This window comes from Pezoporus flaviventris, unplaced genomic scaffold, assembly GCF_033815535.1.
Source record: "Pezoporus flaviventris isolate CSIRO_AGI_PZ_B2104156 unplaced genomic scaffold, CSIRO_AGI_Pfla_v1 ptg000007l, whole genome shotgun sequence".
In the NCBI taxonomy this organism is placed as follows: domain Eukaryota; kingdom Metazoa; phylum Chordata; class Aves; order Psittaciformes; family Psittacidae; genus Pezoporus; species Pezoporus flaviventris.
The window spans coordinates 23556841-23573578 of NW_026892555.1; the positions used below are offsets into that span (position 1 = coordinate 23556841).

Below are 16738 nucleotides of genomic sequence, written 5' to 3' on the forward strand. Positions count from 1 at the left end.
AGCTGTTAAAAATGGGTACAATCCATAAGATAGCACATAGATCCACTAGCTGATTCACATTTGCTCTGAAAAAAGTAATTTCATGTGTAGAATTTGGTTGAAAATAGGTCTCTCTGAGCTTACAGCAACCTCATGGTTAAGGATGGCATCTTAATTTTATTCCTGATCCCTTCCTTGACTCTGGATCCAATTACAGCCAGGCTACTTAACAAAGTAGCCTGTTTTCCCCCTGCATGCTGGGAGCAGCGCTGCCTCCTTTTCTACCATATGTGGTTGAAAGATGTCATTTTAAATGCCATGCAAGGCTCAAGGATGGCTGGTACATTTTGGGAGGTGCATTCCTCAGGATGCGGTAGATGACATCCAGCCCCACCAGCTCCCATGTGCAGCACAGTGTTTCCTGTGTATAATCCTGACCTCAGTATGATAAGACATGGGCTCTGCCGTGTGGAGGCTGAGGACTGCCAGCTGGGAGAGGTCCAGGCAAACCTTGCCCACAGTCCAGCTCCACACCTGAGGGCCACTACTTTAATAGCTCCTACCTGCAGTATTTCATCAATGTGGTGATTAAGCACTCCCATTTAAATAGAAGAAAGAAATGACCAGAGTGCTTCAGATTCACAGGAGGATTTAAGGGCTTAGCTCTGGAAGGCAGGGTTTGCTACGAGTACCACAGTGACTTTGTAGAACATTTGCATCCCTGGTGGACGGTATGGGCTACAAGGCTGCTGAAGTACAAGACACCAGTGACAGTTCTGGTTGCCAGAGTGGTAACCTAGAGGGGAAAAATGCTGCTTCCTAGTCCTGCTGTGGGAGTCAGAAGACCTTGGTTACAACAGTTTAGACTGCTGCATACTGTACAGTAGAGGAAACCCTTCTGCAGAACCTCAGGCATGGTGCCGGCTCTGTCACTGTGCATTTACTGCAGTGATTCTGGCTATCCTTGTCAAAGTCTTTGCTAAAGTTTACTGCAATACAAATAAACTAACAAACTTTTCCCTCTCTAAATAAAAAAGGAGTTTAGCCGGATGGCAGGAAAGTGTATGTAACATACATAGTTATATAGTGTTGAGATTCTGACCTTGAACCAGGCTATTAAAAATTGCATGTGTCTTCAGAAGCCACATTATTGCCTGGATGCAGTATGTATTTAAAGCAGTTACAGAAATACTAACCACATTTGCAGAAATAGAAGACCATATTCAGCTGTTGACACATAAGTCTGGCTAAAGAAAATGAAACTACTTGAAATCTAAATAAGAAAAAAACTACAGTTCCTGAAGTGACTCTCCACTGATCTGCAAGATTTTAGCAAAGCAGAAGGCTCCCTGCACAGCACCTCCAAAAATCCCCAGGAAGACCATGCACCACTGAGCCCCTGCCCTGCCCGCTTGCAGTCCTGCCATCCTGGCCTATGTAAGTAGCACTAATGCTGCTCACTTCACAGGGCTTCTCTCTTGGTTGTGATCTTTGCTATTTTGCAGAGGACTTTGCATTAAAAGCCATTAGCAAAAATAATGAAGCCAGATGTGCTGCCTGGCTGCCATCTAGCTTGCCTGTCCATGGCCGCTTGGCATCAATAGCTCAGCTGGAAGCTGACCCCTTCAGCATGGCTGACCTCTGCCAGTCCATGGCTTATACTTACCGGTCCATACTCCCTCAGCAAGCATGGCATAGACAAATGACTACAGGCTCTTTGTCAAACTGGAAAGCAAGCCAGGCCCTTGATGGGCATAAAAGAAGTACGAGTTTCTGTTTGGAAATGAAAATGAAGGAGTGAGCTAGTGACCTTTTGGTTTTGAATTCTCTCAAGCAGACATAAGTAAGGCCCTTAAGAATGTTATGTTCTCTTTATTTTCATTTTTGTCTTTTTTCCCTTCCTCTTGTAACTCTTCCCTTTCAAAGTGCATGTAAATGAGAGTTGGATGTGGCCTGGAACTGTAGCACAGCCAGCCAGAAAGTTTTCGTTCTGCCCATAAGGATAGTAAGGCAATAGCAAGAGTGAGATAAATTATTGTTCGAATTGGTAGTAACACACAGGGCCAGCATCCCATTTAGAACTGGTGAGACAGCAGCAGCCAATGGAGGAGAGAGCAGGCTTGCTCTGTGCCAGTTGCCCACTTGAGCAGAAATTAATAACAAAAATTTAGATCAGTACTACAGATACATGGGATCGTGTTAAAGATAGAAAGTAAAGTGTAAGCGCACAATAGGTAAAGAACTAATGCTTACAAATTAAGAACACATGCATTTATATGTTATATGAATAAAATATTTATTATTTATATTATAGGCAATATATAGGCAATAATGGTATGCTATTTAAATGGAAATTATTCAACATTTATGTAACATTCCCTTCCATGTGTTCTTTGCAGCATTTCCACTGTGTCAAACACTTGTGCTTACTCAACAAACTACTTTCCTTTCTGTAAATAACCTATAAAATATCTACATAAACATACATGCATAACTTCCATAGTAGCTAGATATTAAAAGCAAAGGAAAACAAACCCGAAACCATAAAAGCTGACATTCATTCTTAAAGTGTAGCAAAGTCTGCAAATACGGCGTGTTTAAAACTGGATTCCAGAAGCAGACAAAAATAAAGGGAAAAAAAAACCCAAAACAAATTAAAGGAAAATAAATCTGCTTCTGTTGTGCTCATCAAGCTTAATTTAGTAAAAACTTGCAGTGACATGAAGTTACCAATTCTAAGAGTAATTAGTACTTTGTAGGAATTAACTGTAAGAATTCTGTTGTAGTCAAACTATACACATACAAGTCCATCTTTTATTTATACTTATAATACTCTACCATTGTTAAAACCTGCTACTTCTCTCAAGCCTGCTTTTGAAAATAAGCAGAATATCAAATACGCTTGTGTTTCTTGTGTTTCCTTCTTTCTTTTAAAGTGTTACTGGAAGCAAAAGGGCTCTTAATGGAGATTAATAAAATAACTTGATTTACATTTTTAAAGTAAACTCAATTCTTTGAATTTACTTAAAAGACTTCTAAAATTAAAGATAGAATTTAAGAAAGAATTAATAGAAGTGTCAATGTCTGACGAAGATGATCTTGTAGTTGGTCGATACTGTTGCGGTTTCAAAAATAATTCCTCCTTTGCTGACTGCTGCACTGGAAATTGCTGACTTTGCATCAGACCAGAGGGTACACCTACAAATGTCTCAGTCAGTGTGGTGCAAAGCATTGTGAGGTGCTATACAGGAAGTTGACTTGGACATTAGATTTTACACTTTAAGGAGCTTTACAGGAACACTCTCCCTCCAGCGCAGCTGGTTACCCCCTTCAGTCACTGCGAGAAGAGCAGAAGTGATGGACACATCTCCTGACCAGCTTTTCCTAGGTTCTAAATATGAGAAATACATTTAAGAGAAATATTAGACAGTTTTCCACAAGCAAGGCATCACCATAAACAAAAGATGTAAATAAATTAAGGCTAAAAGAAATTCAGCAAAAACCTATTAAACACAGGAATCTGAAGGCTAAACTAAAAATTAAACTGGTTTTGAAGTAAATAGAAATGTAGCTAAATATGTTTTGGGCAACAAAGGACAAAAAACTCCCCTCCAGTTTTATTAAAAAATCCCAACCAACTACCACAAAGTGTGATACCCCATCTGCAGTCCATCTCTCCTCTCTGATCTCGTCACAGTAGGTTGAATGAACATCAGAGGCATTTGACATGTATTGCTTCTCTTTCTGCATTATCTGCTCATTGTGCTGTTTAATTTTCCAGCAAGAGTAACTAATAAAAATAGTTTACAACCAGCACTACTCTTTCAGGAACATAATTCAAAATCCTTAGACTGGTAACAACCTCTTTACACTTTAGGTTAAAGATGGGAGCTAAATATCTCTGTAGTTCCAAACAGCATACTAATTCATTTGGAAAATACACAGAAAGTTCTGACTGTGAAGTTGAAATAATCTTATTTTCTGCTCAACAGCTTTCACAATGCTATGAATATGTGAGAAGTTGCCTTTTGTTCAAAGAAGTCTAATCTTCATAGCCACAAAGAAACATGATGAGTCACACAGCAAAAGGTGAACAAAATGACATTCATTCATGTCTGTCCTTATTAAGACCTATTTAAGCCTATCATGGTGTTTTGGGGCTTGAATTACGGTTTTTGAATTCCTGGAATTGATGGCAGCACTGCTTTTGTGGAAAGGAGATAATTTTACTTGCAGAGATCTTGCAGAATTAAATTAATACTTGGAACTCCTATAATGAATTATAAATGTAAACTTATCATTAACCAGTAACTGGTGTAATTTATTCAATATCCCACAAACTGCTGGGTCCACTTAGCACTTACAGAAGACCCATTAAAACCAAGAAGTTCAGACAAACTGTTCTCCATCAGGCTGGGTTTTGATTTATACATGTGCTACTGAAGCGTGCTGGTCTCCCTTTGGACTGGGAGGAGAATCTGCCCATGGCAGTGAGCTTGCTGGGTGCCAGGAAGATTGTTTGCTCAGTCCTACACTGCTGTGCCTATGCTGGGGATATGGTCTAGGAAGTAGCTACAGGCAGAAAATGCAAAAGTAAAAGCAGGCTAGAGGTGCAGCTCTGACCTGAGTGCAGCCTAGCACACCTTGCTGGAGACTGGGGTAAAAGGAAATGGCTTTGTGCTTCATTTTCTAGTGACACCTTTAACTTCGTGTTTGGGCTCCCCAGGAAGAAGTTTGTTCTGTGTTCCTGTTGTCTTTGGCCATGAAATTAACCCCTGAATGCACAGCATTTAGTTTCAGCCTTGCTGGTCCTGAATCCCTGTGGTCTAGGTTGCATACTGGTACCAACAGTCCAGGCCAGCACTGGGGCAGCTCTGCTCCAAGGCACCATGATGCTAAAATTACTAGTTCATCCTCTGACTGCACTGACCTTGAGATGCAAAAAAGCAGAGGTAGCTCTGTACTGATGAATTTATCCTGCTGACTGCCCTTCTAACTTGAAAGGTGGTGAGACACATGCAAGTCTGAGATGTTAAAGTGGGAGGTGAGGGAGGGCATCAAGTCATGCACCTTCCATTAATGTCAAGCAAACAGACGTGTATGTTGAGGGAGGCATTTCCATATAAGTCATAAGTGAGGCAGGGAAGGAGCTAAAATGGTTGCACTCTTTGGAAGTACGGAAGTGAACATGAACTACATACACTGATAGCCTAATACCACAGCTATTTAGTCACAGAAATAGTCCCTTGAGGTCCTAGCTTGCATATGGTGTGCCAGTGAAAGCTGGTTATCCACTGCTGGTCAAAGTTAAAATTATGTGGTATTTCTGGCATTTTCTATTCTAAGCACAGGAACTAGTACTTTAAATACTGTTTGTTGTAGGTGGCTGTCACACACAATATGCACAGTCCTGTCTTGCAGACCATAGGCCTTATCCTCTAATGGCTCATCCGTGTGACAATCTCTTGATCACCACAGTAGGTAATTGAGATAAATGAGATACTTTATGTTTGGCTTGGCCAAACAGGAATGGCAACAAACGAACGTAAAATTCCTTCCAATAGATAAAGGTCAGTCTCAGCATTGATTCAGGTTTGTGTTGTGAGCCATGTAATTTGACTCTGAAATGAAACAGTCAGATCCCTAAAAAGGCTCAAGTCCACTTCTAGCACTTCTCTGGAAGTTCATAATGCTTTCAGTGTAAGGCATGACTTAACCAGATCTCATGGTACTGCTGAGATGTGTGGTAGTAGGACTGTTTTGTGACAATTTTCCAGCAGGTATTACATTTATGGCCATCTGACAATTCCTCTAAAGAAAATGTGTGCTAAAACAAACCCTGAATTTTATATTTAGACATAAAGTGCATTCACTTCTAGTCAAAATCAGTGCAAATATTTAGTCCTTTGCTCTCTGTCCCTAGTCTTGTCAAAGGCTTTAAGGAAGACAACTCAATGTTGGAAATGCAGTTATTATTTAGGGAAACGTACTCTGGGAACTCAACTATCAGTAAGAATTCCTATGAGTTGAAGTTTGCTGCTCTTCTTGCTATTACAGTTGCTGTACAAATATTTATGAGCAGTACTGTGCTCAAGGGAGCCACTTGGTATCTTATCAGGCTGTAGAAGTTCTACCCTGTGATGTAACACAGTGTCAGTATGAATACTGTCGACGTGGAGAAGAGATGAGCTCAAACCGAGGGGCAAATGAGCCAGGATTTTCTGATGCCTGTTTAGGGAAAGAAAGTGATTTCTTTGAACCCATCCCATCAGAAGCATCTTGTTACAAACTATAATGTTGAAGCAGTTTTATCTTCACTGGTCAAGATCTCCATTCTTTGGTTTATATTAACATGGCAACAATAAATCCCGCCATTTAGAAGACTCATTGAACTTGAGTGTGTTGGACTGATGCTCTGTTTCTGTTTTTGCACAGCCAGGGCAAAGGCAGAGTCAGAAAAGCTTGAGTGGCAGAAACTCAATTTGTATTCAAAGCTGTGTGGGTGGGAGGGAGTCAAACAAACGGCATCAGCTTCCAGTTACTCCAGTGCCAGTTTTTGAAAGATGTTTTCACTGAAAGGTTGGTTTTCCAGGTTCCCAACTGAGCAGTGGGACATGGGACTGCCCAGCCACTGCAGATTTCTGTGTATGCTCCACTGAATTTCAGTTTGGCTTTACTACTTGGTAAGTCTGTCACCATGTGCATAGTGCATATTGCATATTGTAACAGCAGTTTTTACTGAAAAGGTTGAGAACCAGATATAAGAAAAAGTATAAATACTGCTGTGCTTTTTTCTCAAGATACTGGAGTAAAATCTAACCCCAAAGCTCCAGGACCTTGGTCCTGACACATCTAATAGGGACAGTGAAACACCTCAGGTGTCAAACCCAGGAGGTGAGGAGGCGAAGCAGTGAGCTGCACAGTGCTGGGAACCAGGGAAGGCTAAGCACAGGGCTGAACGTGAGTGTCTGTCCTGGCTCTGGTGTTTGGGTGCCTGCAGGAAAGTGTTTCTGCTACATTTGGGACTCAGAGTCCCAGATCCCTGCCAGGGTTCGTGGGGATTTCCTGATTGTGATTTCTGATGAGCAGAGAAGGGAAATGAAGAGTACCTGAATTCTGCTTCAGTTTGAAGAGGGAATCTTGGCATTTGGGCTTTGCTTCTGTGTTTATTTCTGATTTTTATCCAGTGACTGCTATATGGAGCAGTTGAGGCAGCAGAATCTATGATCACAGTGATAAACAGCCATTGAGACTAGTTTGTTTTATCATGTGTCTTTCAATGTCTTACAGGTGGGTATGTACATCCAGATGATAGTGACTTAAGACCATCTGTTTCACAGGTCCTAAGGCCATCTCCATTTACATGTGTGTGAATAAACATAAAAGAGTGTCAGACTGCCAGCTTGAAGTTTGTTTCATAGAAATCATAGAATAGTTAGGGTTGGAAAGAACCTTAAGATCACCTAGTTCCAGCCCCCCTGCCATGGGCAGGGACACCTCACACTAAACCATGTCACCCAAGGCTCTGTCCAGCCTGGCCTTGAACACCGCCAGGAATGCAGCATTCCCAGCTTCCCTGGGCAACCCCATTCAAGTGCCTCGCCACCCTTACAGTAAAGAACTTCTTCCTTATATCCCATCTAAACTTCCCCTGTTTTTTTAACCCGTTACCCTTTGTCCTATCACTGCAGTCCCTAGTGAAGAATCCCTCTCCAGCATCCTTGTAGGCATTATGTCATAATGCTATCATGATTTCTAGATAAACTATAGCTGAGGAAAGACTTGGCTTTCCTATTTTGTTTTGACACAGTATTACATTTTTTGACCTGTGCAAATTGTGGACATGTCTTTATATGTATCAAGTAATGATTGAAAGAGGCAAAAAAATTGCTGCTTCTGCATTTATAAGGAAAAAATATGATTTTTGAATATGCAGTTCACAACTTCTAATGCATATGCTACCCTAAGATGTCATGAGAATTAGCTAGAGGACACCAGCACACTGAAAGAAAGTGAATTTCCCTGTGCTTCAGTACGGAGCTCAAGTTTTAATCTCCTTTGGAGGTCTTGCAATAAGTAGTATAAACACCAGTAATCTCTAGAATATGCATTGTTTATTTCAGAAGAGCCATTTGGTTCCATTATGTCATTGCTTGCAAGAAAAAAGAAGGAAACTAGAATTTTCATCTTGACCTGGGCAAGTTTAACAGCCCGGACTTTAACAGCATTAGCTCAGCACCTGACAGGGGCCAGGACCTGAAGGCAGCAAATAAGGGAACTTCTCAACAGGCCTCTTCTGCCAGTGATGAAGGCGGCAAGCCAGTAGGATCTACCTGTGTGTGATGAGAGAGGTCAGGCATCTGTGCGTGGGGAGGTGGGGACTGTGGCTAAGAATACTACATGTGTGGGCAATTTCTGCAGGGATGGGGCTGATCAAGGCCTTCAGGGAGATCCTCTGGGAACAAAAGTGGGGACATGCTGCTTCAACAGAGCCAGTCATGCTGCTGATTGAACTTCCTCCTGCTTTGAGGGTGGCCACACCTACCTATGAATGAAACCAGCCTGCAATATCTCTGCCCAAGTCCTGGTGGGGATTACTGAGCTGCAAGGTAGTATCAGTGTCAGTGCGAGCCAAGAACGAAGTACCATGCAGGTGAAAGACTGCTGGAGGAGGTGGCTAGGCTGAGACACAACAGCGGCTAGGAGAATTGTATCAATATGATGGACAAGGAGTCCTCCAAGGGTAGCCAAACAAAGATGTAGAAGGCATAGGGCAGCAACAACAGTGGGGTGGAAATGGACTGTGAGCTTTGCTGAGGGAGGACAGAGGCCATGTCTTCTAGCAGATGGGCAATTCACAATGACAGCTCCAAGGAAGAAAGCTACCAGAGAGAGTCTCTGCTTGTGAGATGGTGTAAACCTTTTTAGTTACCTCACCCGAGCTACTGGTGGTCTGTTACCTGCTTCCCCAGACAGGATAACTGATCCAGCTGAGAATTAATGTTGGCAGGTGAAAACTGAATATAGAGTTCTGGGAACAGGGATGCCTCAAGAAAGACTTTTATCATTCAAGGCCAGTCAGAAAGCCTCATCTGGTGGGCAGGAGAACAGAGTTGCACAAGTTGTATAGCTTCATCACCCTGGACACCAAGAATTACTACTGTGAACTGCTGAATACATCTGCATACCTTTTTTTGCAGGGACCTTGCTGAACAGTCAGTGCAATGCTTTGTTGCTGTCCCAACACATGCCTACCTAGTTCACCCCCATGTTTATGCCCTTTACCGTGGTGCCTCTTGTTCTGCATGATTGCTCACAAAAATGTTTCATCTGATCTTTTGATTCGTGCTTTTTGTCCAAGTTCCCTCTCCTCAACACCACATCTTGCACTGTTGTATAAACATAAATTATCTCAACATGAGCAGGGGTATAAACAGTAGAAAGGGCAAAGCTATCAAAATATAGGCCCTGTAATACTGAATTTGCTCTCAAGATTATGAGAGCCACAGAGATTTGGCTGAATAATTTGAGGCTGGACTGTTGTATGAAAGGGTAAAGTGCTTCAGAAAGAACTGTCAAGAAAGAAAGTGAAATGTTGATGGGGATGAATATATTTATTTTGGAGTGTTGAGTACAGCTGATGGGGCTGATATGAGTGTATGGTAATTATACCACAATGATACCACAGTCCTTGCAAATGGAAAGAAGGATAAGGAAAAAAAAATATGATGCACTTGAAAAAAACATAAGGTTATCAATAAGAGGAATTTCATAGGAAACAAACCAAAGAAAAGCATTAGCAGGATTGACCAGGTCTCTTTATAAATGGAAAAAATGGCATAATATGTCCCAATGCAGAAGTAATATTAGGAAGGGTTGTAAGAATAAACTACTTAGTTAAATCAGAGTTCTTCAGTGTTCTCAAATTCACAAGGAAGCACAAAGACAGTCATAAGTAGGCTACACCATTAAAGGTGATTGTATAACAAAGGGAAATACAAGCAAAATCAGAGCTAACAATGCAATGAAGATAACATGAAAATACTTTATAAGTGCATTGGTAAGAGCTGTATCATTTGGAAGATTCTGTTTGTAAGAATCTGTCCTCAGCAGCATTGGAAAGCCTCACCCAGGAGAATCTGGGGCGCAGCTCAGCAGCAAAGGTGACTAAGCAGTGTCAGGGCAACAATGTGAATGAGTAGATGTCTGAAAGTACCACAATGTATTACCTGTGGAGACTAGGAGTGGTCATTGTTTGCACTTTATACAATCAGGGAGGTTGCAAGGTTAGCTGACTCTGCTTCAGGAGAAGTAAATGAACTAGATGACTCGAAACTTGTTTCTTCTAAGCACTATTTTTCTGTGGTTCTTTTTCCTCCACTGGTGCTAGCTCTTTTTGACACATATTGATGATGATGTGAAGTCATCATGCCCTAAGAGATCCGCAAAAGAAGTATTTTCTAAACAAACAGAAAGGGAAAGAAGCTGAGGTCAGGCAGGTCCTGTTAGTTTTGTGGGAGTGGAAGAGGGATGTAGAGAGACATAGGGTGAATTGAAACAAGGAATAAAAGTAAAAAGACAGAAAGAAAAAAATCAAAGAGGAGAAAAGGAGGAATGACAAAGCTGATAAATGGGAATAGTGAAAAGGATGTGACTAATTATATGTGAAGAGTTGTTTCTGGAAAAACTGACTCATTGAGCAATGATTTGCACAATAAACACCTGGAGATTTGCCTTCTTTTCATCAGATTTACTGAGAGAAACAGCTGGCTCAAGGCACCAGTCTCACTGCTGAGTTTCTTCTTGTGATTTCATCTGTGGCACAATGTTATGACTGTTGTAAAGCCTTAAGTGCTTCTGGACTTTGTAATGCGTTTGACATGGGAGATTTTTTTTCCCTGTGTGGTTACAACCTGTAAGCCGTTGCTGTGGCTGGGAAATTATTTCAGCCAGAGAAAGATACTGGAGGTGAGCAGGCTCACATCTTCCTCTGACTTAAAAAATACATAGGAGTTCAATTAAGCATATTCTGTACCTTGAATTTATATTTCAATTTCCCTCTGCACTTCCTAATAATTGGACTTCCAAGCAGAGATACAAGCGTTTGAAGAAAAATACCTGACTTGTTTTTGTGGCTCTGACTTCTGACATCACAACACGAGTTATTCTGCACTTGTCATGTGAAGGAGGGCTAAAAAAAAATGACATTAGGATTTTGGTTATGTGAGTTTGTAATTGCAGCATGGATTGTTGCTGTTTTGAATTTTATACTTCATGCTGAAAGTACCGCTCTTTCATATCCAACTAGCACACAATTGATCTGCATGTAAGTCGTTTAAAGTCAACATGTTTCCAAGAAAGCTCAATTCCTACCCTCTTATTATATTTACTTTGAAACCATTAACAATGAGCTCTAATGCTTTTATGGAAACTGTTGGTTTTCAGCTGTGTTCTAAAGATAACTCACTGCTAGCAGACAGCTTTGAGAAAGTCTGAATCATTCTGAGTGCATAAGCAAATGGAGAACAGTTGTGTTTGAAAGCATGCTGAAAGCACAGGGTTTCTCCTGGAGAAACAAACACTGATTTTGAGGGAAAAGTGTGATCCGAAAGACAAACAGAAAGCTCACCTTTCCCAGAACTGTACACCCTCCAGCTGTAATAGATTCTAGACGCTTCTTTCTTTGGGTATATAAGTCAGAAATTGATGTGCTGTACAAATAATTTAACAGCTTTCAAGAGCAATCTAACATACTGTGGAAATTGAGAACAGAAGTTAGAACCTGGATGAAAAGTGATATTTCATGAGAGAATAAAATAACCCTGTTAAAAACTTCTGAATAAGCATGATATTAAGAAGGGAGTTGGCAGAAAGCATAGCATTTGAAGGATGATGATTTTTTTAAAAACTTGTTTTTTTTTCCCAAATATATTCCATTTATTATAGATTTTACCTTAGTCCTTTACAGTCCAGTTGATTTCTGTTTCCCTTACTACAAGTGCTATAATACAGACACTAGCAGGGCTGGTTCCCTTGAAGGGCTGAAAACCTTAAACAGAAATAAAAGGCGACAGATGGGGGAAAGGAATGATTACCTCCATTATGCAATGAGCTTCTGGAAAAGGGAAAATAGAGTCATTTGCCCAAAATTACCTGAAGTAAATTTCTTGCAGAGCTCAGGCAGAATTGGAGCTTTCTGAGTCGATGACTGACCAAGTATTCTCATAACTCAGCTTGGTCCTCCCAATGCACAGATCTGCTGTGAAAACAAGCCACCTTTATGTCCAAATTCTTGTCTTCTCAACATGAATTTTCCCTGTGACTAGGCAAGTAGCAAACGTGATCTCCACCCGAGGCCCACACCTTCTCCTTTCCACCTCCTCTCCTACAGAAAGGATAACTTTCTCTCTGTGGCTCCAACCCATTCCCTGTGCATTCATTTCTCACAGCCCAACTGAAAAAAATGTGTTCAGAAGGAAAATACCAAAGGACATAGAAATACTGGAGGCTGTAAACTATCTCAGGGCTACATTGCTTCCTTACACGGCTGCAGTTTCATACCACACCTAGTCATTAAGAATCAATAATTCTCCATGCTGTTAATGTTTGAGCTGCTGAATCTCTAGGGCAAGTCTGAGGAACTATAAACCTCCGTGTGGAGAAGCACGGGCAGACACGTCCAACCTGCACAAAGGTGATTCCCACAGCTGAAAGAAAGAAGCATTTTTAGAGCAAAATAAGCTCTTTGTGTTACAGGTAAGGGATAATCTAACTGTCATTTCACAGGAAGATTTTAAAACCTGAACAAATTCTTTGCTGAAGGCTTTTCAGGCAACATTAGGAACTCAGCTGTCCTTGTAAAATGGATGACTGATGTGCTAAGGCTGAGTCTGGTTTGTATTTGATTTGGATCAATTTCCTCCATGTTCTTTTTACTGAATTTGAACATCTGAAATAAATCATTTAAAGAAAATAACTTTTAATTTATTTATGTATTTATTTTATTTATTTTTTTTTTGTGGAACCAAATACTTGTGATTGTTACTGATCTTTAGCCTCCAGGAATATTCTTTGTTCTTTGTATGTTTATTATTGAAAGTTGCTGGAATATTTAAATGATGGTTATCCTAGAGAGTTCTGTGCAGGCAGGGGAACCATAAGGGATCACTAGGGATATAGCGCTGAGATGAAGCTAAGAAATGAAGGGGAAAATATGGCTCTGACGCTCAGCCAGATCTCAGGCTGCTTTCAGTTAAGCTGATCCTATTCTAACCCTGAAACTGTCTGTTACTGAAAACTTTTGTATGAATTTATATATGCTGAAACTCTATTCCGAGTGACAGAACAGTATGTATTTTGGTGCTTTGGTCCTTGGCAGTGCAAGGCTTTGTGAGACTTGGTAACAGCTTCCAGCCAAAAATTAACATTCAAGGGCTCATCAAGCCACTCATCCTGGCCTGGCAACAGGCTCCACAGTGGCACAACATTAGGGAATGATGTTTGAATAAGAGAAAGGAACAGCAAAGGCATTTACCATGCAAACCCATAACCTACATAATGGCTGTATTTCCACTTTTGTGTGTTGTAGTCGGATCTGGACAGAAACCTGGCTGAGACACGGCGCAGTTGGGCAGCACATGAAGGAGTGCATTTTCAGCATTTTCTGTCCTGTACACTAAGGCTGGACGTGTCCCTTCCTTAAGTTTTCTCCTTGCCATAGTAAGTCTTGCTCCTTCTCTTTTTCCTGAATCCAGACCATGGTATCCCCAGACCACCCCATGCACAAATGAGGGCCTTTTCCCTCACTTCTTGCCAGACTCTCACAGTACTTTTATCTCCCCAGTGTCCCTCCACCACAGGCTGGCTGAGAGGCATATATCTCCCTAAGAGGGGCAGATGAAACCATGCAGGCAGCTACTGGGCACACACTGCAGCCTTACCCTCAGGGAGGACATGCCTTTGGGTCCTTTGTCCCACCTGCTACCCCAAATTAATAAGAGATTAGATTGTTAATGTTCCCACCCTACTATTAAGTGTGACTAAAACTGGCCAATGTATCCAAAAAAGACCAGAGCATGAGAGCAGAGAGGCTGTTGGACTTACGGAGGAACTGAATGAATTTCCACCAAGTCTCTAACTGAACGAGCAGCAATGGTCTTGGTTCAAAGTGCCTTCCCAGGAGGTTCAAAGTGTCTTCCTGACCTATGTCCTGCCTGTGCTAGGCTCCAGCACCACTGGCTCCAGGCGGGTCAGTGAAGGAACAGTGCAGCAGGCATCACTGCCAGGCAGCTACCGCGGGTTCACCTTCAGTCCTAGTTTCCTGACACATTTATTGATTTTCCTGATCAATTCAGGTCTCAAAGCAGTGCCATTTTATCTTCATCCCATGTTCATGCAGCTAGCTCCAGCCCAAGAAGAGAGCCCAGTAATTTCAAAGGGTGTAATTGCACACACTAGAAGACCCTGCTCAGAATGGGGTTTGCAAGATAAAATCCTGTGTCATATCCTAAAATGAATGCTGGAGAAAACAACACTATAGGCAGCAGTTTCTATGCTTACAGGTCCCCTTTTTCATCAGCTGTTGATTTCCTCAAGAAGAAGGAAAAGGTGGGAGGGGGGGAAAGGTATGATGGGAAGCACAAGCAGGAAGATATCTGGAGGAAGCTGTGCCTCTACACTGCCTCCACAGTGTCATCTTCTCATTGGGATCCTCCATGGCACAGAGCTGCGGTAGCTGAAGGTTACCTGTAGGTGTGAACCACGTAACATGGAGCACCACTGAAGATGGTAGCACTGTACACCAGCTTCACCTCTTTCCAGAGCTGGCTTCGTCATTTTTGTTAAAATCTAGAAGTCGTGGGAAAGCAGGATTTCAGTTTTGAAGAACCCATCTAGTTTCCAAGAGGATGTAACACAAGTCATGGCAGTGTATGCTCAGCAGTTTTTCGGCATTTGAGGCAGGCAGTGCTCCTTGGACTTGGAAGTTTCATTTCCAGTAACAATGTGTTTTAAGGGTGCAGATACCTCCAGCTTCCTCTGACTCTGCAAACCACACTGAACAGCTGCTTTCTGTAATCAGAAGATAGAGGTTTCAGGGTGGTCCTTGCAAGACCTTCATCTTCTTGTGGTTATAATGTTTCATGAGAACGTCCTGTTGCCTTCAACAAAGCAGAAATGAAAATGGGACTTGTGTGACATAGCGTCATTGCAGCAGGGAGGTTGCATAGCTTTTTAACTTTGACTGCTGTTGGAGGTTCTTACAGCATGTGGCACCTCCTACATCACTGGGGACACACCTGATGGGAATGACCTTCCCAACCAGCCCAGGGACACCAACAGTCTCACCTCCTGTGGGCAGAGCTGCACTTGGTCCTTCAGAGCAAACTCCTCACCTGCTCCAACTCTACAGCTTCCAGAAGGCTTAGCTGTAGCCTTTATTCACAAAGAGATTGGGCCAGCTCTTTGGTGTTAAAGTGACTATCACCTCTTCTTTGCAGGACCCAAACCAAAGCCTATTCCAGTATGTTTAAGCTGTGTGGACTTCAATTTCTGCTTGTCATTCACCTGGTGAGTTACAGCTTTTCCTTTGTTTATCTGGGAGCAAATGGCAAAGGTTACCTGCAAACCTCTGAGCTCCAGTCCGTGGGGTGTCCCAGTCTGCAGGTCAGGCTGGCAGCGTGCTACAGCAGAGCAGCTGTAACTGTGGGTGCGGGAGTACATCCCTGGCACATGTGTGACCCATAGCCAAAAGTTAAGAAGAGATGTCAATCATTAGGGAAAAACTTTAAAAAGCCTAAAAGACACATGCTTACCCATTTTGCCTCTTGTACTTCCTCCTTAGTTATTTCTTTTTTTCCAATAAGTGGGTTTCATGCTAGGAAAGAATTAAAAATAATGCAACAAATCACCAAACAGTGAAGACGTCTGTATCGTGTTCTGTATTATAATCCATACATGTGCTACATATTAAATGTATTCCAAGACATATAATGGCACATAGTTTAAACCATTCATATTAATTATATATGCTCATTATGCTGTCTATATAAATCTCTTTTCAGAAGATTTTCTGGTGCTGAAATGTATTAATTGTGCTATTTATGGTTGTCATCTATTAAATTGATTGATGTTTGTGAAGGCTACAGTGGTGTCTTATACTTTACAAGTGAAATTGACAGAAAAGATAAGAAAATGAGTCAAATTCAAGTCTACTAAAAAATGTCTCAGAATACAGAGACCCCGAGGGGTGGGACTGATGTACAATAGCGAGTACCTCTTTCTTCCTTCCCATTTCAAAAGCTGTTGCCCGTAGTAGTACTGGCCCGCAACAAAGCCACTCTGCAGGCATTACAGCCATCTTCAAAAGAGATGCCAGCTGGATACAGACCAAGGAGAAAAGCCTATTTCCCCTTCAGGCTCCCGAGTATTGATTCATGCTGTAGACGTATGTTTGGAAATATTTATGGTCCACATAAAGTAATTTTAATCCACAGGAAGAGATATCTCTTATTTGCTTCACAGCCTGCACCTTGAACCCTTTGGGTTTTATAGCATCAGCCTTTGTTCTTCCATGGCAGAGAACACGACCAAGCAAAAGCCCTGTGCAGAGCAGCCCTGGGAAAAACCTCCAGAAGCCAGGTTGTGCCCACCAGTGCAAAACAGGAACAGCCACAGCAGGTCAGATCTAGGGTCCTGCAGTTTTGTTCCAGGCAGAGGCCAGCAGTCAGCATTTAACAGTAATGGTAAAGGGTAGCTGTAA

At 41.8% G+C, this 16738-nt stretch overlaps 1 protein-coding gene across 2 annotated transcripts in view; it reads left to right on the forward strand.

Annotated features, from left to right (window-relative positions):
* Positions 1-1261: 1261 nt before the first annotated feature.
* CDH17 (cadherin 17) overlaps positions 1262-16738 on the forward strand; it is a 37559-nt gene continuing 22082 nt past the window's right edge. The window contains exons 1-2 of one of the 2 annotated variants that reach the window (XM_061448087.1): positions 1262-1416; positions 15477-15546. In XM_061448087.1, coding sequence (XP_061304071.1) covers positions 1415-1416; positions 15477-15546 — 72 coding nt within the window. In that variant the 5' untranslated portion in view covers positions 1262-1414. Of the gene's footprint in view, positions 1417-12617; positions 12736-15476; positions 15547-16738 lie in introns of those variants that run through there. The other variant, XM_061448088.1, reaches the window with a different exon arrangement.